At 40.5% G+C, this 23,356-nt stretch overlaps 1 protein-coding gene across 1 annotated transcript in view; it reads right to left on the reverse strand.

Annotated features, from left to right (window-relative positions):
• st6gal2a (ST6 beta-galactosamide alpha-2,6-sialyltranferase 2a) overlaps positions 1-23,356 on the reverse strand; it is a 45,583-nt gene that overhangs the window by 7,201 nt on the left and 15,026 nt on the right. The window contains exons 2-6 of the mRNA XM_041950652.1: positions 20,271-20,327; positions 19,101-20,184; positions 10,532-10,629; positions 8,862-8,963; positions 3,440-3,614 (exon numbers count right to left, since the gene is read on the reverse strand). Of these exons, the coding sequence (XP_041806586.1) occupies positions 3,440-3,614; positions 8,862-8,963; positions 10,532-10,629; positions 19,101-20,094 (1,369 nt within the window). The 5' untranslated portion in view covers positions 20,095-20,184; positions 20,271-20,327. The remainder of the gene's footprint in view (positions 1-3,439; positions 3,615-8,861; positions 8,964-10,531; positions 10,630-19,100; positions 20,185-20,270; positions 20,328-23,356) is intronic.

Here is a 23,356-nt window from a genome sequence, read left to right on the forward strand (position 1 = left end):
GGATGGAGCGGGGTTCATCACTTTGTGAAGACATGATTGGATAAAGGATGTTACTACATGGGCTTGAGAACACATTTGTTTGCAAATGACTGCATTCTGTTTTATTTACGTTTTACACAGAGTCCCAACTTTCTTGGAATCGGGGCTCTCAGTAAAAATCATGGCATAGAGAGTGGAAACCATGGGAAGTTTCCATCAATCGCGATGTGATTACGGCTCTGACAGGCAAAGGCAAAGGGGGCTCAAGGACCCCTTCCTTGTGCCCCCTTTTCCCTGAACCTATATGGAATGCCAAATGGCTCTTATTTCACCTGCTTTTAGTTTCCCATGCCAGGAGGAGAGAGGCCAGTCTGAGATGGGTAAAAAAGCTGTCATGTTTGACTACAAGACCTACATTCCTGTGATGCGCCACACCCTAATTTAAATTATTTGCAAAAGCCACCTCAACGTGTGTGCACGGGTTTTTCACAACACAGGTTCAGAGGGTCTCTCTCCAGCTCATCCACAGCATTCAAGACCAGAAAAACAGGATGCAACATCAAGGAAATGGCATACAAACACTCTGGGGGACACAAACTGCTGAAATGTAATGACTGTGTTTAAGCACTGTGCTATCAAAGCTCACCAGATGCAGGCAGAACGGTTGCTTTGCTTTGAACAGAGACAGCTGACCTTCTCACTGCAGGGTGGTGATGAGACCCTGATTATGAGAGACCAACTACGTATCCTGGAAACTGACTGGGGTCAGCTCCAGCTGTGAATGGATGGACCTCTAAGTGACTCTAATGGAAAGCCAATTTATTGTGTTTTATTGTTGGTTTTTATTGTTTTAATAAATGTTATTGCTGTGAAAGAAAACCAGTGCTTTGCTGTATTTTAAAAAGGCCAGAGGATCTTTTGAGAATGGCTTTAAAACAAAATAAACTATGACTCTGATAAAAAATGTGATGTGCAAGATTACTGTCAAAGGATATCTGAGCCTTGTGTAACGATCAACGATCATGAACGTGCCACGCTCGTCTGACTTTTCAGCGGTGCTGAAAAAGAGCAGTAGCTTAACAACTAATTGGTGACATGTTTGAAAAGCTGCAGGACATTAAGATAAAAATGTGAGCAACTGTGCATCCACTTGTTTTTGTTCATATTGAAAAGTCTGCAATATTCACTGAGCAAGATTTATTTTTATAAGAAACTGCCAGCACACTGCCATTAACTGCACATCTACATAAATGTAACATAAAGATTGGTGTCATATTTCCATCTCTTTTAAGTAAAATGATTGTGTTTTGATCAACAAAGCTGTGCATCTCCTCCCTCTTGTCGCCATAATGACTGTGTTTCTTCAACAGGACAAAAGATTACAGAGCACCCTCTATTTAAGACGTAGCCATGGTATCGAAAAGGAATTCGACTGCTTACACTGAGTCAGTTTGTACAAAAGCGTCTGCAAAATGAATGTAAATGAGCATTTGGAAGAAAAAACAGGCACACATGCATTTCTATATAACTACGATGGGTGACAAAGGCAAAGACAAATTATTTTTGAGAAGATGTCAATTCTATAATTTGTGATTAAGATGACCTCAAATAATGGAGACATCTTCAACAACAGCGAGGGGGACTGTGTTTGTGCTTTTAGCTGGGCAATAAAATATCTGGATACTGTGCACATCAGAATTCAGTGTAAATTACAGAACGTGTAGGCTAACATAAGTAACATGACAAGAGGAGCAACAAAAGACTGGTGCAAACCTTCTAATTCTATTAATATGGATGCAGGCAGTGAAGCCTTATGATTTAATAAAACATTGTTTTAATTCTAAGCCGGGCTACCGTTCATTCAAGCCATCTAATTGGTGCATGATTTATGCTAGTGTACCAGTATGTAGTTAACTATGAGAAAAGCTCGGCTGCCTGAGTTGGAACACAGCAGGGCTGATTTAATGTTTGATGAAGGGCTGATTCAGTCCCTGTGTCTCCTCTGTGGTTACACTGTGGTCGTGTGAAATCACTCGGTGTCGTCTATGATGGATTGTTTTTAATTTTGTTCTGTGTATTCTGTTTAGATGCTTTATTACTTATGCTTGCTTAAAGACTGATGACCAGTACTGGAATGTTGTCAGTGATAAATAATTGTTTGTTTTTCCAGTCAAATGCCCACTTTAGTCTTTAGTAATGCAAACTTGCAGCTCAAAGGATGGCAATGTTGGTCGGTCAAACTGAAATATCCAGACAACTACAAACAACTACTGATGAAATGTACAGACATTTTTGTCAAAGACCATTAAGGTTTTGAAAACATAAAAAATAAAAATGTAAAACATTTCATTAAAAAACTTATGTAGATGTTACCTTTGCAAACTTAAAGGTGGTCTCCAAAAATAATGCATATAATGACTTTGTTTATGCATTTCAGAGAAATTTACATCATCCATCCATCCATCAAAATCTCATTTTGTTTATCAAAATAATGAACTCCATGCAAATATTCAATAATAAAAACAAGTGAGACATATAAAGTTAGACTGTCAGAAATACACACAAGAATTAAAAATGTATATTTATATGACTACAATGACCTGATATTTATGCTTCTTTAAAAAAAAAAAATCATCTCAACTTGTTAATGTTGCAGATAGACAGATAGGAATGTGATTGACAGTTTTGGTGTCAATAAAGTAAATTTTGTTTTATTTTTGGATTTAAAATCTGTGAAGTTGATGAGGTGAACCATTAAATATATTGTAATCGTGCCGTTTCTTACATCAAAAAGGATTAGCAAGTTATCACGATCTGTTTTATTCACATTTTACACAGTGTTCCAGTTTCTTTGGAATTTGGTTGCATCTAATACACCGATCATTATGTTACATAATACCTACATTGGAAATTGTCTCTTTAATTTCAGAATGAGTGAAAGGATGCATACAGGACATGAAACACAAAAGCTTGTGTTTCACGTTCGTCATCATCATTGTGAAAAACCTGACACTGCTGCAAGGCAGTATTTTTGATATTTCAATATCAGGAGTGAACACACCACTAGATACTCAGGATCAGACATAAGAATAATGGTCTGTCGCTCGAAGGTAAGTTAATGTTCGTGCCATAATTGGATGTTTTGTGTTATACTGCCGTGTGAGGGGGAAAACGGATATTGAGAGACATGAAGTATATATTGACGGACTGGAAAGATGAGCTTACAGTGGTTACATTTCCACCATCCCCTGCAAAGATGTGCTGCTTGGGAGTGCATTGCATACCCATGCAGCAGATAAAAATTTCATCATGTCCGTGTGCATGTGTGTCTTTGCGTCTATATCTGCTCCAGGAGCAAGCAAGGAAATTGAGAGATAAGACTACAGAGGCAACTGCAGGAGAACAGACGTACATTGCATGCATATTGGCTGTATGTATGCATGTACGTGTTTGTACTCACCTATGAAGCCAGACGAGGGAGGATTGGGCTGGATATTCTCCTGAGTGTTGCCCTGAATCACATCCCAGAGTCGCCACACATAGCTGGGGTGAAGGATGTAGAAGGGCTGTCCAGGATGGAGCTTGCGGTGCTCCACGTACGGACCGAACAGGTTGTAGTCGGGACTGGCATACCACTAACGAAGAGAGGGGGGGGAGGACAAACACCTCAGTTTAGAACACAAGCAGGTCCAATCCTGCGGTGAAAAAAAATCCTTGACTTTCAACTGATTCTCATTCATTTCACTCCCCTTCACTCTGGTCAAACATAGTTTATACAATTTAAAATGGCAAAAAGAAATTAATGCGGCCATCTTGCAGTGCCAGGATTTCAGCCCCCCTCCATACCACCAAACAATGGGACACTGCCACAAAGTCTGTGCCAATAGTGTGTGCCGAGAGTCCTGAATGGGTGTGTTTGGTCTTAAAGTCCCACTGCACTCAAAAATGTGTTTTACTTGTTGTTACTTCACGTGGATGTTTGACCTTCACTGTGCAGAAGACTGTTTTCACATTCATCTGCTGAAGGGGTGGAAGGTTCTCTGTGCTCACCAGTATGATATTTCTTAGTGGTTGGAAATGTGTGTTGAAGAATGTCTGTTAATCTTAAAGTAAGCCTAAGAAATAAAAATGCAGTATGATTAAGTGCTTATATGGGTGTTGCGTGAAGTAAAAAAAGAAAAGTCGACTTGATTTCAACTTGGAAAAGCCCACTCGTGGTGGGCTGGCAAAGTGTAAATGTATCAGAGAGAAAGGGGCTAAAGATGCAAGCCTCCTTTCTCTGCTTACCCTCTGATCTGAACATCTTCCTTTCATCTTTCTGGTGAACTGACACACATTCGACAACTGGCTTTAATGACAGCCCCTAATAAATGCTTATTTCTGAATGACTTCCGAACATGGACATTGTAAAGGGACAGTTCCTGATGCCTGCTGTCAGGAGTATGTCCCCTTTTGCAAATGGCAACACCTGAAAACAAATGACAGAGAGATGCAGAATACTATCAAAGTGTCAGAGTTGTACTTTTATGGCTTTAATGAGTTCTCCATAAAAAGCTTGGCATAACAATTCTCACTACCATTTTGAGCCGTGTCATGCTGTGTGGTTATACAGCAACTGTGGCTCTGCACTACATGCGATTCCATTTATGTATCCTTTCACAGTTGGTGGGGTGATGTTTTATTTATATTAGTCAGATATGCCTTATGTTTTTATCTTTAAAGAAAAATGATGGACGGTACAGATGGTACACACAGAACAAAATAGAACTAAAACACAGCTGCTGTACCAAAACTACCAACATAATTACAACATAACATTGTCCTGTAGGCTGGGAGAGGTGCATGTGGTGCAAGTATGTATGCTTGCATAAGTAAGGGCCCTTTGCGAATTTGTCTCCAGGGTCCTTGAAAAGTCTGTCCATGCCAGGTCAGCCTTTCAACAGATACACAAAGAGAGGACGGCCCCAGTCAGAATTAATCTTATGTCAGGAACTTAAAGGAAAACTTTTCGTTTTTTACAACCTTATTTGTAGCATTAAATACGCCCATTTACTCACCCAGACAACTTTGGTGGTATTTGGAGTCGTTTTGAAGAAACTAGCCCCAGAGGAGCGGCGCGTATATCCGTATAATGCGAGTACTCGGGGCATCCATGCGCAGCCTCTATATAACGCATAATCTGCGAAACTTGTTCATATTCCAATATTTTGTTATGATATGCTGGTGCTATTCCCCTCCAAATGCCACCAAAGTTGTCTGGGTGAGTAAATGGTCATATTTAATGCTACAAATAAGGTCCAGGTTGTAAAAAACGAAAGTTATCCTTTAAGGGTTTTGATGCCCCATCAAAGCATGTGTTTACCACATCATCTGGTGTAACACCTGACTATCTCAACTCAATCAAATTGACTAACACAAGGGCAGTGTGTCAAACAAAACAAGAGGAAAATTAGCAAAAGGAAGCAAAAGGATAAGACTAAATCCTGAAATCTGAGAAAAATAATGAATATTGCTTGGAAATGGTTGGAAATGTAGGACTATGTGAGGAAAAAAAACAGAACAAACCAGTTCCTACATAACAAGATTTGAATACTGTCAAAATGCCAACATTCTTCAGTGTAATGAGAGTAAATACGTTTAACCCACTGTGTAGTCTTGTTCAGCCTGACAAGTCAGGGGACAATTCAGAAACGACTACGTACTAAGGCCAACTTGAAACTGGAAAAGACATCCGAGAGAGATACATCAATGGGGAAGGCTACCCGAGAAGCACAGCAGATAAGAGCTCAACCCGAGTGCATAAGTTGTCCTTTGAGGACAAGAACAGGGAGCAGCTGGCAAGCCATGCTACTGTCATGGGAAAACAGGGCACCACGCATCAGTGTTGGTGTAAGGACTTCAACAACAACTCAATATTTTGGATAATCTTTGTAAATAGATATTTTTAAATATAAAGCTAATAAAATGCTAAATCATCATCAGTAGCAGATTCCCAATTCATTCAAGCCAATTCATTCAGCCTCTTTTACTCTCCACACAGGCCGTTTACCTGCATACAACCAAAGCCCACTCAAACGTGAATACCACTCAGACTACAAATGGACTTCAAACGGAAACCATAACCAGATTCTGCATTCATTCAGACATTTACTGCCACTCTTTCAGACCGCAGCTGCTCATGAGATGTTGGAACATTGTTTAGTAGAGAGGGGAGGACAAAAATGAAAAAGAGACTGAAAAGAAAATCAGTTTTAATGACATTTACCTCATCTTAGAACCGGGCAGTGTAGTTGAAATCATGTTACATGTGTGTCAGACATTATGTCATCAGTGGGAGAGAGACCAATCGCCTTTGCATGGAGGACACTGATTAAAGGAGAAAAGAAAGCAATCATGCACAGACTGAGCAGGAAGCACTGCCATGTTTGGACTGAAGAAATTCAATCAGTATCTCTTTGGCAGAAAATTTAGGCTACTGACCAACCATCGACCTCTCACCTCTATCTGGGTCCTCATACAGGCATCCCATGGCTGTGGACAGTTGTATGCAGGGATGGGTTCTGTTATTGTCTGCGCACCAGTATGATATCAGGTATGGGAAGTCGGGCCTATACAGGAATGCTAACGGGCTCTCCTCCTGTGCTGCCTGTCATTCAATTTGCTTTGACATCAAAATGAATCTGGATGTATTCCTTAAATTGATCAGACCACTTGACCAGACGCTTTCTGCAAAGCTGCTTTCTTTATCATTTAACTTGTGTTCTTCATCAGATAATAAGGCCAAATCTTATGCGAAATAAGTTTGATTAAAATGACAAATAAATCATTGGCTTAATCTGATAAGAGACCAAAACAGTTTAATTGATCAAAATTCTGCTAAAATACTTGTGGTTTTCTCTGACTAAGATAAACACAAGAGGAGAGGAGCCCAGGCCTGGATGCAGACATAGAGGACAAAAGCACAAAGTCCTGTTCTGCCAGCCAGAAACCTCCCTCAGATGTGATGGGGCCAGCTGTGGCTGTGGCTTGAAGAGAGTCCATATAGAATTTGCTGGACCACTGGAGAATCACGTTCTGAGTCACAGTCAGGGGCCAAAGGAAATAGCCTGAAGATGCCAACATGAAAAGCACTTCTTAAGAAAGAAAAATCGAACAGCGTAAGGCCTATCTTCAGGCAATTTGGTCTGCCACAACAGCTTGTTAGTGATAACAACCCACAACTAGTATCTAAAGAGTTCAAGACATTCAGAGAAGAGAACAATATTGAGCCCATCAAGTCTGCGCCGAATCATCCAGCTACAAATGAGCTCAGTGAAAAATCTGTACAGACCATGAAGTAAACTCTCCTGGTGCACAGTCCCTCGTCAGGCGCCCCATCGTTTCCTTTTGTCATACGAAAACACACCTCATGCTACATAAAAGGTGTTTCGTGCTTCAGCTATGCTCAAATACAACTCCACACTCAAGGTCAGAAGATGAGAGGTTGTGCACCTTGAACACACTAACCCTTGACATTGGGGCAGAATAATCCCGAGGGTTCGGTCCGGTAGTTGAGGTCGTCTACCCTCTTTCCACACTACAAGCACAAGCTCAATAGCCAAAACAAGTTTGCTAAAAGTTTATTATAGAAAGAATAAATCCAGACAACAGGGGTAGTTGAAGCTGAGACTTTTAAAAGATGAGAATGAGAATTTTTAATTTTGTTAGGGGCACATCAACAGGGGACAGATATGTTGTGTATTGGCAGCCTAAATTTGTCCCCTCTGAGACACTGTCACGCCCCCTTGTGTTACGTTCATATGTTATTGTCTGAATATTGTTTGAAATTGAACACATGTTAATATAAAACATAAAAACAGAACAGAAACACTGTCTTCATCTGCGCAAATGACGACAACATACATTTGAGTTTGGGTGTTCTTCAGTAAAGCTTGGTTAACATGCACCTCATGTCTCTGGTGTCTTGGTTTTGGTATGAAAACAACAGGACAATACAGACAATACAACAAAAAGTGAAGCATTTGAAATGAGATCACATGAGTGCATCAAGGCCACGACTCAGACTGAGTACAAGGCACCCCAGAACCTACACCCCAGACAGAATACACTCCACACCGTATTTCAAAAGGCTAATTAATAACATTGTTGTGCAGAAAAGGTCACGCATCAGTGAAGCACATCATGTCCTGCATAAAAATCATCAATCTCATTCCAAGAATCCTTTACCTTTATATTAACTGGTAGCTTTGTTCAGCGTTAGGTTGCCTGTCGGTGAGTGATAAAAAGAATTATGTGCTGAATGAGAGCAGCAACACGCTAACTGATCACCTGTTTTGTGGTATTCTTTATTTGCATTGTTATTTGCACAATAACAACCCCTACGGAGAACTAAAGGTTACAGCCTGAAAACCAGTCACTCTTCATTTAGAAGAACAAGTGGTTCCACGAATAGCTGGGAACAGATGAAAAGGTGGAAGAAAATCAATAAGAACAGACAAGGACGGCTTTAATATTCCAACATAATAGAAATTGGCAAAATAATTGAAATCATTCAGAGAGAAGGCTACACACAGCATGCAAGTTAAAGTTAATGGCAAGGTGTGGTTTTTAGGTTATTAACCTGAAGGCTTCAACCCTTGCAGAAGTCTAGGATTGTACTGATTGTGGCAGCAGACCATTCCCTGAATAATAACTGTAATGTAGCACAAAGGAAAGGAAAAGAGAGGGTGACAAAAGAGTGAAAGAAGCTTTTGGGTGCATGTGCTTACATGAATACTGATGCATTGTTCTGGCAACAGAAAGCTTAGTGAACTGATCGTATGAGTTGTGCCAGCTACAGGCTTCTCGTTTGATACAAAAAAAAAAAAAAAAAAAAAACATACCTTGTGTAAGTTGACAGTGTAAGGGGCAGGGTCCCAAGCCACGAGGGTCACATTCTTATAGATTGAGCTTGTGTTGAATCGATGCTTAGGATTGGCCAAAATCTGTAGAGAGTAAAATGCAGTGTAAATCAAAACAAATTGTATGCACTAAAGCAGGGGTCGGCAACCTTCACCACTCAAAGAGCCATTTGGACCCGTTTCCCACAGTAAAGAAAACACTAGGAGCAACAAAACCCCTTTGACATTTAAAATGAAATAACACTGCATATTAAGTTTTTTTTTTTGCCTTTATGCTATGTATAAACCAACTATAATGTGTTGCATTTATGAAATCAATGAACGACTGCAGAGAAAAACGAAATGACATTTCTGCATGCAAAACATTTTGAACTCAGAAATAAAGACGTTGGGTTTAAGGTTACTTTCAAGTAAAATACTCAGTGTCTATTTGAGTCCAGTAAACCAAACAGCGGTCCACTCTCTGCGTGCCGTCATCCTTTTACTGGCACGAGCAGTCAGCTGTCAACCTGAATAATAAAAGGACTATTTCACTGAGCAATGAAAAAAATATGAATATATGCCAAATAATAGGCAATTAAAATATTAATCAAACGTGGTTAATGTGATTTCTGCTACTGAACCTCAGGGCTGTGCGCCGTCACCTGCATCTGCAGGATCATAAACTGTCATCTGTAAGGCGTGCACGATGTTTCTTTCAAAATGAACGAACTGAAATAAAATACATTTTAATTAAATGCTCATTAGTTATTTTCAGGAGGTGCATCAGACTGATGAAAGAGCCACATGCGCCTTCGGAGCCGCGGGTTGCCGGCCCCTGCACTAGAGTATGAAGCCAAACAGTGTATTTGCAACTGAGCGCAATAGTTCAACATTTTGGGAAATACTCTTTTTCGCAGCAGCAGCCGACTAGCTTAGCTTAGTTTAACATAAAGACCCGAAACAGGGGGAAACCGCTAGCCTGGCTCTGTCTAAAAGTAACAACATCTGCCTCACTGAAGTGTAAAGACAACAAGTCGTGATTTTACGAGTGGTTATGTATCAGACTATTTCTTGGCCGGGCACAATCATTTTTTGCTGCTACCAGCCAAGAAATAGTCAGCACAGATTTTGTATTTTAGTCAGAGGCAGGCTAGCTGTTTTCAGAGCAGAGGAGAACTGCTGTGTGATGCTAATTATTTCTTTCTAATTATATTCTGTGGACATATTTTGTCAATGTAACAGCATCACAACTGTGCAGGTTACAGTCACAACACATTGCAGGTGTGTAGCTGAGATCGTTTGAAGGTGTGTGTGATGATCGCAATGCCAACATGTTGAGCAGCACAGTCTCTAAGCCAAGCTCTGATTTTACTTAAAGAACCGAGAATGCTAGAAAACATCATAACAAAAACACAAACTGTCCTCGGACAACGACAGCCACAAACGCTGGTAGAGCTGAAATGAATAAAAACGATCCAATATGCAAACCGGCCATCAGTAACACAACATTCACTGCATGCGGAAAATAATCGAAGTCATAAATCATTTATATTTTCATTATGAGCCACTCTGTCCTACATGTGTCTCAGTGAGTGACACAGCTGTCTAGGTATTCTACATCTATTAATGACTCATTATTATGCATCCTAGAAGGCCAGACTCCCACTCACCTGCGAGTTGATGATACGGATGGTGGTTTTGTTCCCCACGTCCCTCTCATATCCCTCTGTAGGTGCAGCGTTGAACCGTAAAACTGCATCATGCGTATCTGAAAGGCGAACCACAGACAGGGTCACTTGGAGCAGGTGGGGAACTGACTTTGAGGTCCACAGGTTATTATGACACTACACACCAAAAAAAAAAAAAAAAAAAACTAAAGCTATTTGTTCTTTTTTTTTTAATATGGTACCAAAATGATTTTTTTTTTCACGCAAAAAACTTCCACAGAGCAGCTTTAAGCAGGTGATATATGTTTGGACAACCAGTCCTAGAGGTGTTCAGAAAAATGCAAACAAGGGATAAAAAATAACTCAACATCAATTTCAGATATTTGCACATCAAAAGTCTCACATTAGGTCAAGGTCTTACTGCAGTCACCACTGTCCTTTAGAATCCCTGCTTACTTTCAATTTTTGGAGGCAACTTCAAAAAACAAAATGCTAAATATATGAAGACACACTAAAACATGGTCGTTTGCATATTATTTACTTCGAACTCGTGCACACACACGTCTTTGTAGATACATTAGTCAGATCTATGGCGCGGCACCATCAAGTGTCTTTTTTTCCTTTGTTTCTGAGTCATTATGTCAACATGTTGACTGCGCTGATGTAAATTCTGATCACATCGACTCTTCACAGCAACGCCTGGCTGGCTCACAGACATAACCAAAGTGCTCTCTAGTGGTTAGCTCTTGTAACTGAGTTATTCTGTCCATAATTTATATATTTTCATATGTACACACACACATATATATAGATAAAGATATAAATATATATATATATATAGTGTCCTTCACAGTTCACACCACAGCAACATGAATTCACACTAACATGAAAGCCTCAGCTTGACGGATGGCTGTAGTAATAATTTGAAACTTGCAATGTCTGCAGGTCAGCTGATCGCTCCATCAGCTCCACAGATCCTCCTCCTTCGTCGATCTGACACCAGAACAGATGATCCACCAGCTTTTGATCAGATACTCCTTCATCACTGCCACCAGTCGACTGTCGACACTGATTGTCATTCACAACAACACTACCTACTGCAAACAGTTCAGGAACACGTGCCCACGAGCTTGACATTGAGTTTGCCCTCTTCTTCTAATACAGCTCTGTAAACATGTCTGTTCCCTTTAGGGTCGCACCACATGATGGCTGCATGTTGCTGATGAAACCTGAGCCTCATTTTACTGAAGAGGAAACATACATTATTCATGTTTCCCTCAATCCCTAAATAAAGAATGAAGATTTTGTTTTCAGTATTGTTCCATTGGGTTTTTTTGTATGTGTATTATTTTTGATGATTCGATGCACTGATTACTATTGATTATCTGAAGACCAACCTGCTATGCACTCGTGTTTGCTATCATTAGTAATAATGGTGTAATGATGACACATCGTAGTAATTTACAGCTGCTATCACCTTTGGCTCATTGTAGTTTATTATAAGCCTCATGGAGCCACAAGTGTTGTTTTTATCAGCACTGTTTTGTTCTTTTAAAGACATGTTGTTGAACTGCTACCACTTTTACAGGATTAAACAAACACAGTAATGGGACACTGCTAAGACTACTCTTAAATGTTAATAGAAGGGATGATACGTAAGTCTCTTCATGATGGGAAACCCACTCAGACTTTGCTTGATTGACATCAATTATTTATTATTTCACAGGGTGCCGGTGCCAACCTGTCAAGATAAATCACTTCATGGATATTTTTTCCCGGAACCAGTGAATCTCACTCTTGTCAGAAGGTGAAGCCTTAAAATGAAGTGATGCCTTACTCATAACCCCCTTTACAGGCTGCAGAGTCGTGATCAGTTTCAGCCAAGAAAATGTTTTTTTTCTTCTTTGATTCCTTCTCAGAGGAGCTCTAGAGGTTTAAAACTGTCAAATACTTACTTCACAAGAAAAGAGACATTCAAAAGATGCACTCAAATATGAATATTAAAAAGTAAAAAATACCAGTTATTTTATCATTTCACAACCGACTGAAATTATTACATGACTCCCAGGTTGAGAACTAGTTTCGATTCATTTCATTTAACTGTGCAAAATGTGGAGGAGTTTTAAATATCTGAGAGATTATACAGTATAAAATTAGCTCCAAGCGTTTATCTTTTACGTTTGAAGCATTTATTTTCTCCTGCCAAAGCTTCTGCAACTCTGAAAAACATTCACCAAAGCCTCCAGAAACTCTCACACAGCTATCATTATCATAATTTAAGATTTTAAAAGAACAGAGCCCTTTGGCCGTGGTATGGTTGACCTTTGACCCCAATCAGGAGCTTCTCTGTTTCTCAAAAACCCACTTGTCTGAATTTTCTCTTCACAGAAACCTGGTAAACAGACCCAATGATTTCCTTCTTGCAGCCTTGTTTTTCCACCATTTCCCACTACACTTGTTGTTGGTTTAGCCTCAGCCGGACCAGGATCAATATTCCAGCCACATTCTGTTTGAGCAATTATCTTTTTTTCTCTGGCAGCCATTCCTCATGAGTGAAACCAACTTCTCTAGAAAAAAGAAGCACTCAGCAACAAGCATATGAGCACAAAAGTGTATCTGGCAATAGATCGAATTACTAGTTTATTATGTATATCTGCACAATCCAATGCAATGAAGTGAAGCTTGATTTACCTAATTCAATGCTCTAACAAATCATATGTACACTCTGTTCAAACATTTAGCTGATCTCAAGTCAAAAGTGCGCCTCGCCTCCTCTTAGTGTCTATGACAAGGACCGGGGCTTTCTGTTTTTCTGGCGACTCTGTGTATGCCACATACAGAGAGATCAGTATGTTTAAAAGCTGAGTTTTTAATATTAGCTGAACCTCGGCTTTCTTTAACTGTAAACAGACTAGAAAAACAAAGAAAAGAAATTATCAAAAGATGCAGGTTTCACAGTCAGTTTTCTACATTTGTAGCATTTTCTCAGTGGCAGAATGTGAAGCTGCTGACATCTACAGTGATTAAATTACAGTGTTACAACACCGTTATTCATAATCTGTCATAGAGAGTTTGATTGATTCAGTGCTACAGTAACGGGTGCATTTATCAGTGTCCAGGAGATTAAACTTGAACCTACTGCTCCTGTGTTGATGCAGTTTCTCCATTTTTGACATGTTCCATTCCTCTTCTCACACTATGAAGTCATTTTAACGGTATTAGACTGACAGCCTCAATGCATTGCAACTGAAGAAAACACATGCAAACGGAGAAAACACAAGCAGATAACAGAAATGCTGCTAGTAGCACAGATGAACGGTTTCCAGACGACACCAAGAAGTGATGAGCACTGCTGGGACTCGCTTGTTGTTGCCATGGTTTGTGACTCATGAAGTCAGTGTATAGGAGTACCCGTGAGCGGTGTTGGAAAATGAGCTCAATTGTAAATTGTTTCGGTGGGACAACAAGCGTGTTCCAGTGTGTCCAGGCATGTTCATCACTTTTTAGCATCCCCTGGAAACAGTTTCCTTTGTTGTCTGTGATACTTGAAGCATTTGTGTGTTTGGCTGTGTTGTGTATTTTTTTCTACTTGCCGTGCATGTGATGTCAAACCGATGAAGATGTCCTAATTTTCTTGTTTTGTCTCTTTGCAAGTGTTTTCTTAAGTTGCAGTGGGTTTAGCTCTCAGGGCCACGCTGTGCTTCTGCAGCTATGATCGAGTTACTTCAAAGTTAGGTGTCTTTTTATGCACCAAAGTGTGGATGTCAACTTCCATGCCTGACAAAAAACCTGGCAGATGCAGCCAAAATCATAAGATGACTTCTGTCTGGCAGGAAAATAAGTGAAGAATCTTGTCCAGTCATGTTTTTCCAACTCAAAAATTATCTTTTAAAATGAAGTCACTTTGTGACTGTGTCATGTGCTACATTATTTTTACCTATATTATTACAATGCTCTATACTGCTATCAAGCTTGGCTCTAGTTATTCCTCACACATTTTATTCAATTCAGCTTTCTTTGTTGATGTTTCTGTTTCAATTTTGATTGAGTGCTTTGCAAATAAAGATTATTATGAGCATTTCTGTGAGAGTTTAAATGCTTGGTTGATTTGTGGAGCACTCGATTAGAAAACCCAAAGTAAACTGAGAACAGTTGTGATGATCAATTCTCGAATGATCGTTCAGGCCAAAAAAATACAAAACATTTGCTGGTTTCAGCCTTCAAAAAAGTGAAAACTGTGCTTTTCTGTCACTGTGAATAGATTATTTGGGTTTTGGACTCCTGGTTGGACAAAATGAGAAATTTCAATGTGTCAACATTTATTACACACTATTTTCTGTTGTATGCTAACTAAAGCTAAAGTGATATATCAACTGATAATGAATAGTCATTAGATGCAGCCCTAATTTACATTTTTCTAGCTGTTCAGTTCTATAAAGAGAAGCCCAAACCTCAGATCTAGAAGAGTCTGTTAAAGAGGCTATTTAGTTTTTTACGTTTGACAGTAATTCTTTTTTGATCAAACACTACATTAGGACTATTTTGGGGTTTACTATCGTCATGCAATCAGAACATGAAGACTAAAAGCAGAGCAGAATGACAACCAAGACTGTGGACAAAAAAAAATAATAGAAAAGCAACATAAAAAGGAATACATTTAGTTACTGTTTAATGCTGCTTGATGATTAAATGTGTTCATAAAAAACTCTGATGGCATCGTCTGTTGTAGAGCAAGAACACAACCCCAGTGAAATGTGTTGCTTATAACCTTTTATATCTCAGTGTTCCCAGGTTTACCACAGTATCTTTCTCAATACTACCACTGGGGAGCACCAAGACATTTTCAAATAATGCACAAAAAAGCAGTGATGAAACGTAACTAAGTACATTTACACTGAACAGTACTTAAGTACAATTTAAAGGTACTTGTACTTGAAAATCTTCCATTCTAGGCTACTTTATACTTTAAAAAAGATAAACAATGTGATGTGAAATTATGATGTATTGTTATGGATTAAGCTACTGAGTGGTATATAACGTAGCTGAAATTCACTCCACCTGAATCATCAGTGATACTTACACACATACTTGCATCACCAATTATAATGCAATAAAACATGATTCTGAAATAGGCAATTCTGCACAATGAGTATTTTTACTTTTAGGATTTTATGTATATTTTAATGCTAATCATTTTATACTTTTACTTATGATTTCAAATGCCATGTTTATTCTAGGGATGCAGTTTCCCCTATCCACCACATGATGGCACCCATACATCACAGACACACAGACACAGACACACAGACAGACAGACAGACAGACACACACACACACACACACACACAAGCACACACACACACACACACAACCCTAAACTAAACCAAAACCCCAATTTCAAAGCTCTCACAGGATGAACTTGGCGTAGCAAGCGCAGAAAAACCTGATAATCCAAATGTCAGCCAACCTGCAAGTGGCTGAGTAAAGAGAATGACTTTCACATTCATCTTTTGGTGATTTGTCACAATTCACAGCTGCATAATGTAGGTTTTGATGTAGTGCAGCCTTTTGGGAAGGACAGCAGGGTGAAGAAGTAGACAGAGCGAGATCAATGCGGTTTGATTTCCTGTTGAAGCTGAGCCTGAGAATTAATGTAACAAAGTCAAGCTTTTCCAATGTTGCGAGGCTGCTCCATAATTTATCGGCTTTATAACCTTTATCTCATTCGTCAAATCACTAAGTCCCCTGTCAAGCAAAACCTCTTTTTTAAGAACTGATTACCATGATGATGACACACTGAACCAATACCCTGCTGCTGTTTGACATAAAGATGCATGCGATTGCCCTCAGAGAAAATTGTTATGAATTCCATAAATTCCACTTTTTTATTTGACAGCTTTTCTATATTCTGATGACATACGTGACACTTAGAATTGCTTTTTAACAAGGTACGCATGTTCAGGACAGGGAAAGCAATCATGCAAGTGCGGTGCTGTTAAAACACATTCAGTCCCTTTGTTTCTGAGCATGTGCATATGGGTCACATTACTGGCCAGAAACCAAAAACAAACACGGAGGGATGATGATACATCAACAGAGATTTAGAAGCACCTGCAGAGTTTAAGTCCAAGAACTGATGCCCAAAACTAAAGTCTGCCTCTCTTTTCTTTCCTTTTTACAATGAAGAATAGTCAGTCAGTCAAATGTTCTGCATATTCTAAAACAATCAACAGAAATACCAAAAGTATCCTAATGACTCACTGAACCTGAACACATCTTGTGTGTTTGTATTTCTATAACTTTGCAGCAAACCTGTTTATACCTACAGCTTAATGAAAAAATCCGACCTTATAATGCCCAGATATCTTTTGTAACAGAGGCATAAAGACTGTAGCTTTGATGCTTTCACTGACACAGCACCACAAGTTAATTCCACTGTGGCCTCAAGGTCAAATGCAGACGTAGACTTGCATCGCCTGCGTGCATCTGATTTTCTGTCATCTTGTTACTCTATGTGGTACAATGTTAGTTGGGACAGCTAGTGTCTACAGAGCGCATTTAGAGCATACAGGCATGTTATAGAAACACGGTGAACAAGGCCAAAGCTCCTCATATTAAAGCTTTTGACTGCTCTGAGGAGCTGAATGCACAGGAAAATGCAAGGAAGCTGTATGTGATGTGAGAGAGCCTGATTGGTTACCAGAGGGGGTTCTGTTTTTTTCGAGTGAGCCATCTGTCACTGACTTCACACTCTCCCCACCAACCAAAGAGCTGCCAAAGTCTCTAAACCAAAAGCACACACATTCAAACACAAAGACATATAGCCTGCTAGGCACACACTCAACCCTGCTCACAGTCAGTTTGACAAGTTAATCAGCAAATGCTAAAACTGGAGCCAATCATTGCAGACACAAATATGTATATGTTGACCCTTAATATCAAACATCATAGCAGGTCACTGCGCTCGAAGCATAAGAGATCAAGCTGAAATGTCTGAATGACAATATATGCTGTTGACATATATATATGTAGTTTAGTCACTTGTATGGTAAACTACCACCTGATTCACTTATGTTCAGCTGCAGTTGTTGACATGCTACGGTAAATGTCTTCACATGGATCGTAGTAATCTTGTTATGCCTGTACTATTCAGGTACAGCTCTACAACACTGTAGCTCTGCTTTGCTGTGCGTTCATTATGTTAAGCTGCTCCTAATGAAACTCAACACTTCTTGACAATAAAAGACTTTATGAGTGAAAGGTTTGCATTTGAAACAGACTGCAGTGTGCAAAGGGTTGTGCAAACTGTCACCACCACAAACACCAAATAACACTAAAGCAAACAGGGCAAATTAAGGCCTGTCTCAAATCCTGTTTGAGAATTATGATACAACTCTTCCTTTGTTGGAAATTTCATTATTTTTAGTGAAGAAAACATGAGGGTTTTGTCAACGACAAAGGATCTCAAATCAGATTTCAATGAAATTAATGGTTTCAAGACACTGAATGCTCATCATTTTCATGACCATTTCAGCTTTTCTTCAGTGCCATCAACAGACACTAAAGGAAGCAGGTATTTCCTGTGAGAAACATTGCAGTCTAATGCCATGAAAGGTGCTGAGTAAATTCACCCTCCCTATAGGGTGGGACAGTCTGAGCCTAATCTGAAAGACAGATTGTCGTAAATGTTGCTAAAACATGCATGCTACAGAGGAGATAAACCTTTTTAAATTCAGTGACCACATGATGCTTCCTCCAGTGACACTAGTGGGTTTTCATCCAAAATGAATGCAAAGATTTACGACATTTCCAGAAAATCAGCAAAAGAAAATGCAAATGAAAGAGCATTTCTATCCAGTACTGTTATGTGAATACCAGGATTTGAATTTATCATGACAGTTGGTGGCGCTCATTCTCCAGTCAGGTGCTTTGAAACCAATGCAAAGGGAGCGGGCGCAACAAGATGAAATTAAAGAGCGACAGTCGGACCTCAAACGATGGAAAACATGATGTCGATGATATCTGGTATTTATGTTTGTTTCATGTATTCATGTTAGGAATCCACACAGATCTGATAATCTTATCTGCCGCAATTTTCTGTCTCTCTAGGGGAGCAAAGGCATCAGAGGACGTTTAAGTCATATGGGCCTTATGCACGTATGCATGTCATGATTAATTAGCCAGGTTTTCAGTGCATTTTGTTGGCTTTTATTGATAGAGCAACTTTTCCACCGCAGCCAAGCATAAAACTAATAAAACTAATGTGCAAATACTGATAAAAAAAAATATTTCTTTCATGCCTTGCTTTGGGGAATATAAGCATGCTTTTTTTTTTTTTTTTTTACAAACCCTTTTTTTTCATTTAATGTAAGCCAGAAATCTCAAATGTGAAATGTTGTCTAAAAACATGTAGCAGGAATCTGTCTCAGACAAACTGGCAAAACTATTATATATATTAGATGTGTTCTAATCAAAGCACAGATACTTTCAGTCGGTACCAAAAACCTATTAAGGCAAGCAGCCGTCTGGCCCCTTGCTGCCCTTACTCAAAATCTTTTCCCTCTGTACTCACCAATCTCTTTGCCCAGTCCTGAGCGCAGGATGGCACCAGCCGAGGTGACCACCGCACAGGTCTTGAAGCTGCTCTGGTCCTGCTGCCTGTACACTTGTTCCAGGGGAAGAGACGGAACAAGATGAGCCCAACCAAGTGAGGAGAAGGGCTGCTCCGACCCGTCCACTGTCCTCAGCCGGGCCTGGGCCTTCATTTGACACAGCAGCTCTTTAGCGCTCTGGGCGACTCTGCGATGCCCATTGTAGGAAACGTGGTGTTTGTTGGCACTGACGTAGTCCTTCATGGCGCGCTGCAGCCGAGGACTTAGCATGCCGGCGGACACGCGGCCCCGCCACAGCCGCTGCACCACAGAGGCTGACTTGGAGAAGTAATATTCCTCCAGATCAGAGGAGTCACCACCAGCCCTCCTGCCTGCTGTAGTCCTCATCCTGTTTCCTAGTTCTTCATCTTCATTCTCCCTCTCATCTTCATCTTCTTCCTCAACACTGCGGTGACGTGTGGTGCTGACATGGTTCTGGTCCTCTGTGGTCTGGGAAGTTCTCTCACGACTCTGTACTGCAGAGTCTGAGTGAGAACCCACATTTTCTGTACCAAAGGAGGACCAGGCAGCCAGGCTCTGTGGATCCAAGTAGTCCTGGTGGCTGGCCTCCTGGCCACCATAAATGGCGTAGGGAGCACTGTTGGGGCTGTGGCTCACCTCCAGGCTGAACTCTGGGGTCGTGGAGCTGGCAGAGGGCTCCTCTCTGGGGTAGGTTGTAGTTAAGGTGGAAGCCAGTTCAGCACGGGAGCCCAGGCTGGTGTGCTGTTGATGGGAGGCCTGTATAGAGGCCAGGCGACGGGTGTCAGGGTGCTGGGAGAGTAAAGAGCCAGCAGAGGTCAGGGGCTCATTTACACGAGCATCCAGGAAGTAGGAGAGGAGGGCGAGGAAGAGGAGAACCCAGGCCAGCATTCCCACCAGCACCAGCCTCCGCCACTGCCTCATGCTGGACTTCATTACCTCTCACTCACATACACGCCTGTTCAGATGGCCCACCAACAACAAAGCCCCGCGGCCAGGACTTAGCCCAGAGGTCAGCTGGAGGGCCTGCAAAAGAAGAGAGCTCAGACTGAAATTGCTCAGGGGAGAAAGGAAACATGTGGACCAGTAAAGCCGAGGTCTGAGACACTCACCTCAACTGGTGCTTCTATTTCTTCATGTCTGTGTGTCCTCCAGATTATAACAGGACCCTGAGAAGAGGAGTGGTACAAATTAGTGGAGTCAAGAGTGCACCTGCATATATGAGGCAGTGTGTGCATGAAAACACACTGCTCACACAGACACACCACAGGCAAACACCTCCTGCAGGGAAGAACTTGGCTGCTCTCCACTCATAACAAATAAGGAGAATTTTTTTGTCTGTTAACTGCAATCAAATCTACAGCGTCCCTCATGAAATCTCCAGCACTTCAGCCACAACAAGAATTTAATACAGTTTTACGTCAGCTCGCTTTAAATGTCCTCTCAGGCAACAAAGATCACACCAAAGATGAATCAGCTCAAGAACCCAAAAGAGATCCAAATATAGTCCAAGGAATTTGGTTTCTATTAATGCAAAGAATTGTGTCAACAATTATGACCTCTCTTATGAGGGCATTTTATAAAATGCATTATCAAATCATCATATTTTTATTAAAACAACTTTCTTTATAGCCATTCAGATTCAGTTATAGCTTGATAAGTATTTTCATAAACACCTATAGAAATGCTAACTGGGGGGGTTAACATAAATCATTACTGGTTAATCAATAACTATATTTACAGAAAAATAAGCATTTTGATAATCAGTGAATCACTGATCCAGCTTCTCTGTCTTTGTTTAGAAGAAACAGACACTTTAATGGCATCACCTGGGGAACAAACGATAAAGTGATTAAGCGAAAATCTAATTTGCAGATTGATCAATATTGAAACTGTTAGTTGTAGCCCAAAACAGAAGTTATTTTCTTTCCACCACTGCAACGTGCTGCTCTGATAAATCACAGTGATGAGAATGAAGAGAGTCATTGATCCATCAATCACCTGCTAAACTGAATCCTGACGCATCTAATCTAGTTTTCACTGCAGTTACTCAATAATTGTTAAAACAATCAGCTCATTCATAAAATCAGGTATTTAATGATGGCCTCGCCTGTGTGAGGCTGCACCGCTCATTTTCCCTGAGGCTCAACAAGCCTAGTATCACATTAAAATGTAATAATTTCTTCTGACATTAGCAGAGACTACAGCTGCAGCTGTACAATTCCTTTCATTATTGATGAATCTGTAGATTATTTTTATGAGTCATCAATTAAATGTTTGATCTGCAAAATGTTGTAAAACAGTGAAAAATGTCCCTCATAATTTCCCAGTGGCCACACTGACATCTTCAAATGACTTGATTTATCCAGCCAACAATCTAAAACCCCAAATATGTAAAATCTACAGTTATATAAAACAGAAAAAAACAGCAAATCTTCTCACAGTCTGAGGAAACAGCGGATGGTCACCATTTTTTCTTGAATAACTGACTTAAACTTTTAATCAAATGTCAACGTTGTTCATTAGTTTCTGTCAAACTAAATCATTAATTGATACATCCTTTAAGCTCTACCAGAGACCCTTTTTATTTCATGTGAGGTGCTGCATCTCCACTATAAAACGCTGCGGGAAACCTTCTTTCCTGTCGGTAATTTGTGAGATAATCGAACCAAATATTGGTGAAGGAATTTTTAAACAGATATGAATAATCTAAATCATATAATATTATTATATAATTATAACATAATTATATTATTAGGTCTATTGTCTGCTTTTATTAGGCCTCTCATTAGCTGTCACCACTGTAACAACCACTGAAGCACCATGATTATGACACCTGGACTCATCCACATTTCACACGTGTACGAATATGATACCTTTGCTTATTTCACTGCAGTACAAAAAAAAACTCACAATCATTAAAAAGAGCACTCTCATTATCAGTCTAACTTAGTGGAATACCCTGGTGTACAACAACTTAGGTTCACTGATGGCTTACAGAGTGAAATACACAGCAATGAAGGTAAATAAATGAAGCATTAAATTGCCTCACATCAGAGGACTACAATCCTCTCAACCACACGTAATTATGAGCTTTGGTCTCTTAATGTGGGAGCATTTCTCGAGAGAGTGGCAGGGTGAGGCAGGAGGGAAAAAAAATCCTGAGTGTTAAGCCTGCTCTAGGCCTAATTACAGCTTCCTGTCTAGCTGCTGGGTCCTGCAGAAGTGATCTCAGGTATCCCTGCGCCCCTTCTCCACCTATACCCAGACATCCAGGCCTCCCACCGCGGGGCCACACAGGAGGCCAAAGCTCATCCCCTGACCATGGTCAAGCAGCAGGGAGCAAGTGGGCCAGAGGGAGCAGAGACAGTGTGGGAGAAAGAAAATAACGGCAAAGAAGCTGATGCAAGCACTCAGGCAACACATCTGCACCAACATACTTTCTGAAATGTGCAGCATTTTCTGTTTAGGGTCTTAAGGCTATAGACAGGTTGGGTAGGTGTCAGGCAGTAATCCCCTGTGTAGCAGTTTCAACATGTCTGCCACACTAGGGTCAAATGTTAGTCAGTGGAAAATATGCCATTTAACACCTGGAAATAACAACAGCTGGCCCGACAACCAAAAAGACAAAGAAAACATGCGGGAGAACACACAGCTGCCCAATGACAACACTGTCAACAAGCAAATGCCATCTTTATGCACCACTGCTCCACAGAATCCCACTGTGGATGAGTGTGTGTGTGCGTGCGTGCATGTGTGTGTGTGTGTGTGTGCGTGCGTGCATATGCGTGTGTGTGCCCCCGAGGCATGTTGTGCATGCATGTGAGTGCGCAGCTATTTTGCCTCACCTGGCAGCAATCAGGATGTGTGCTTCAGTAACTGCAGTGAAACAACATAAATGCGTGGCACAGATGGAGAGGCGGGGGTGGAGGACAGAGCTAGTCTTGTGAGGGCTACACAAAGAAACGGTACAAAACGGGAAACATGGAAACGAGACACTGCCAGACGGCAAAGGACGACTCAATGACTTAGTGGGAGTTAGCAGGAAACAGTGAGGAACAAAAAAGCCTGAATATAAAGCATAGATCTTCTAATGAGCCAAACCAAGATTCAAGGTGAACATATAGTGGAAGAGAGGAAGCTTCTGTCATAGGGGAGAGCAGAGGGGTTAAATGTATGCAGGTCATTTGCCCTCAGG

Source organism: Chelmon rostratus, chromosome 13 (assembly GCF_017976325.1).
Source record: "Chelmon rostratus isolate fCheRos1 chromosome 13, fCheRos1.pri, whole genome shotgun sequence".
NCBI classification, from domain to species: domain Eukaryota; kingdom Metazoa; phylum Chordata; class Actinopteri; order Chaetodontiformes; family Chaetodontidae; genus Chelmon; species Chelmon rostratus.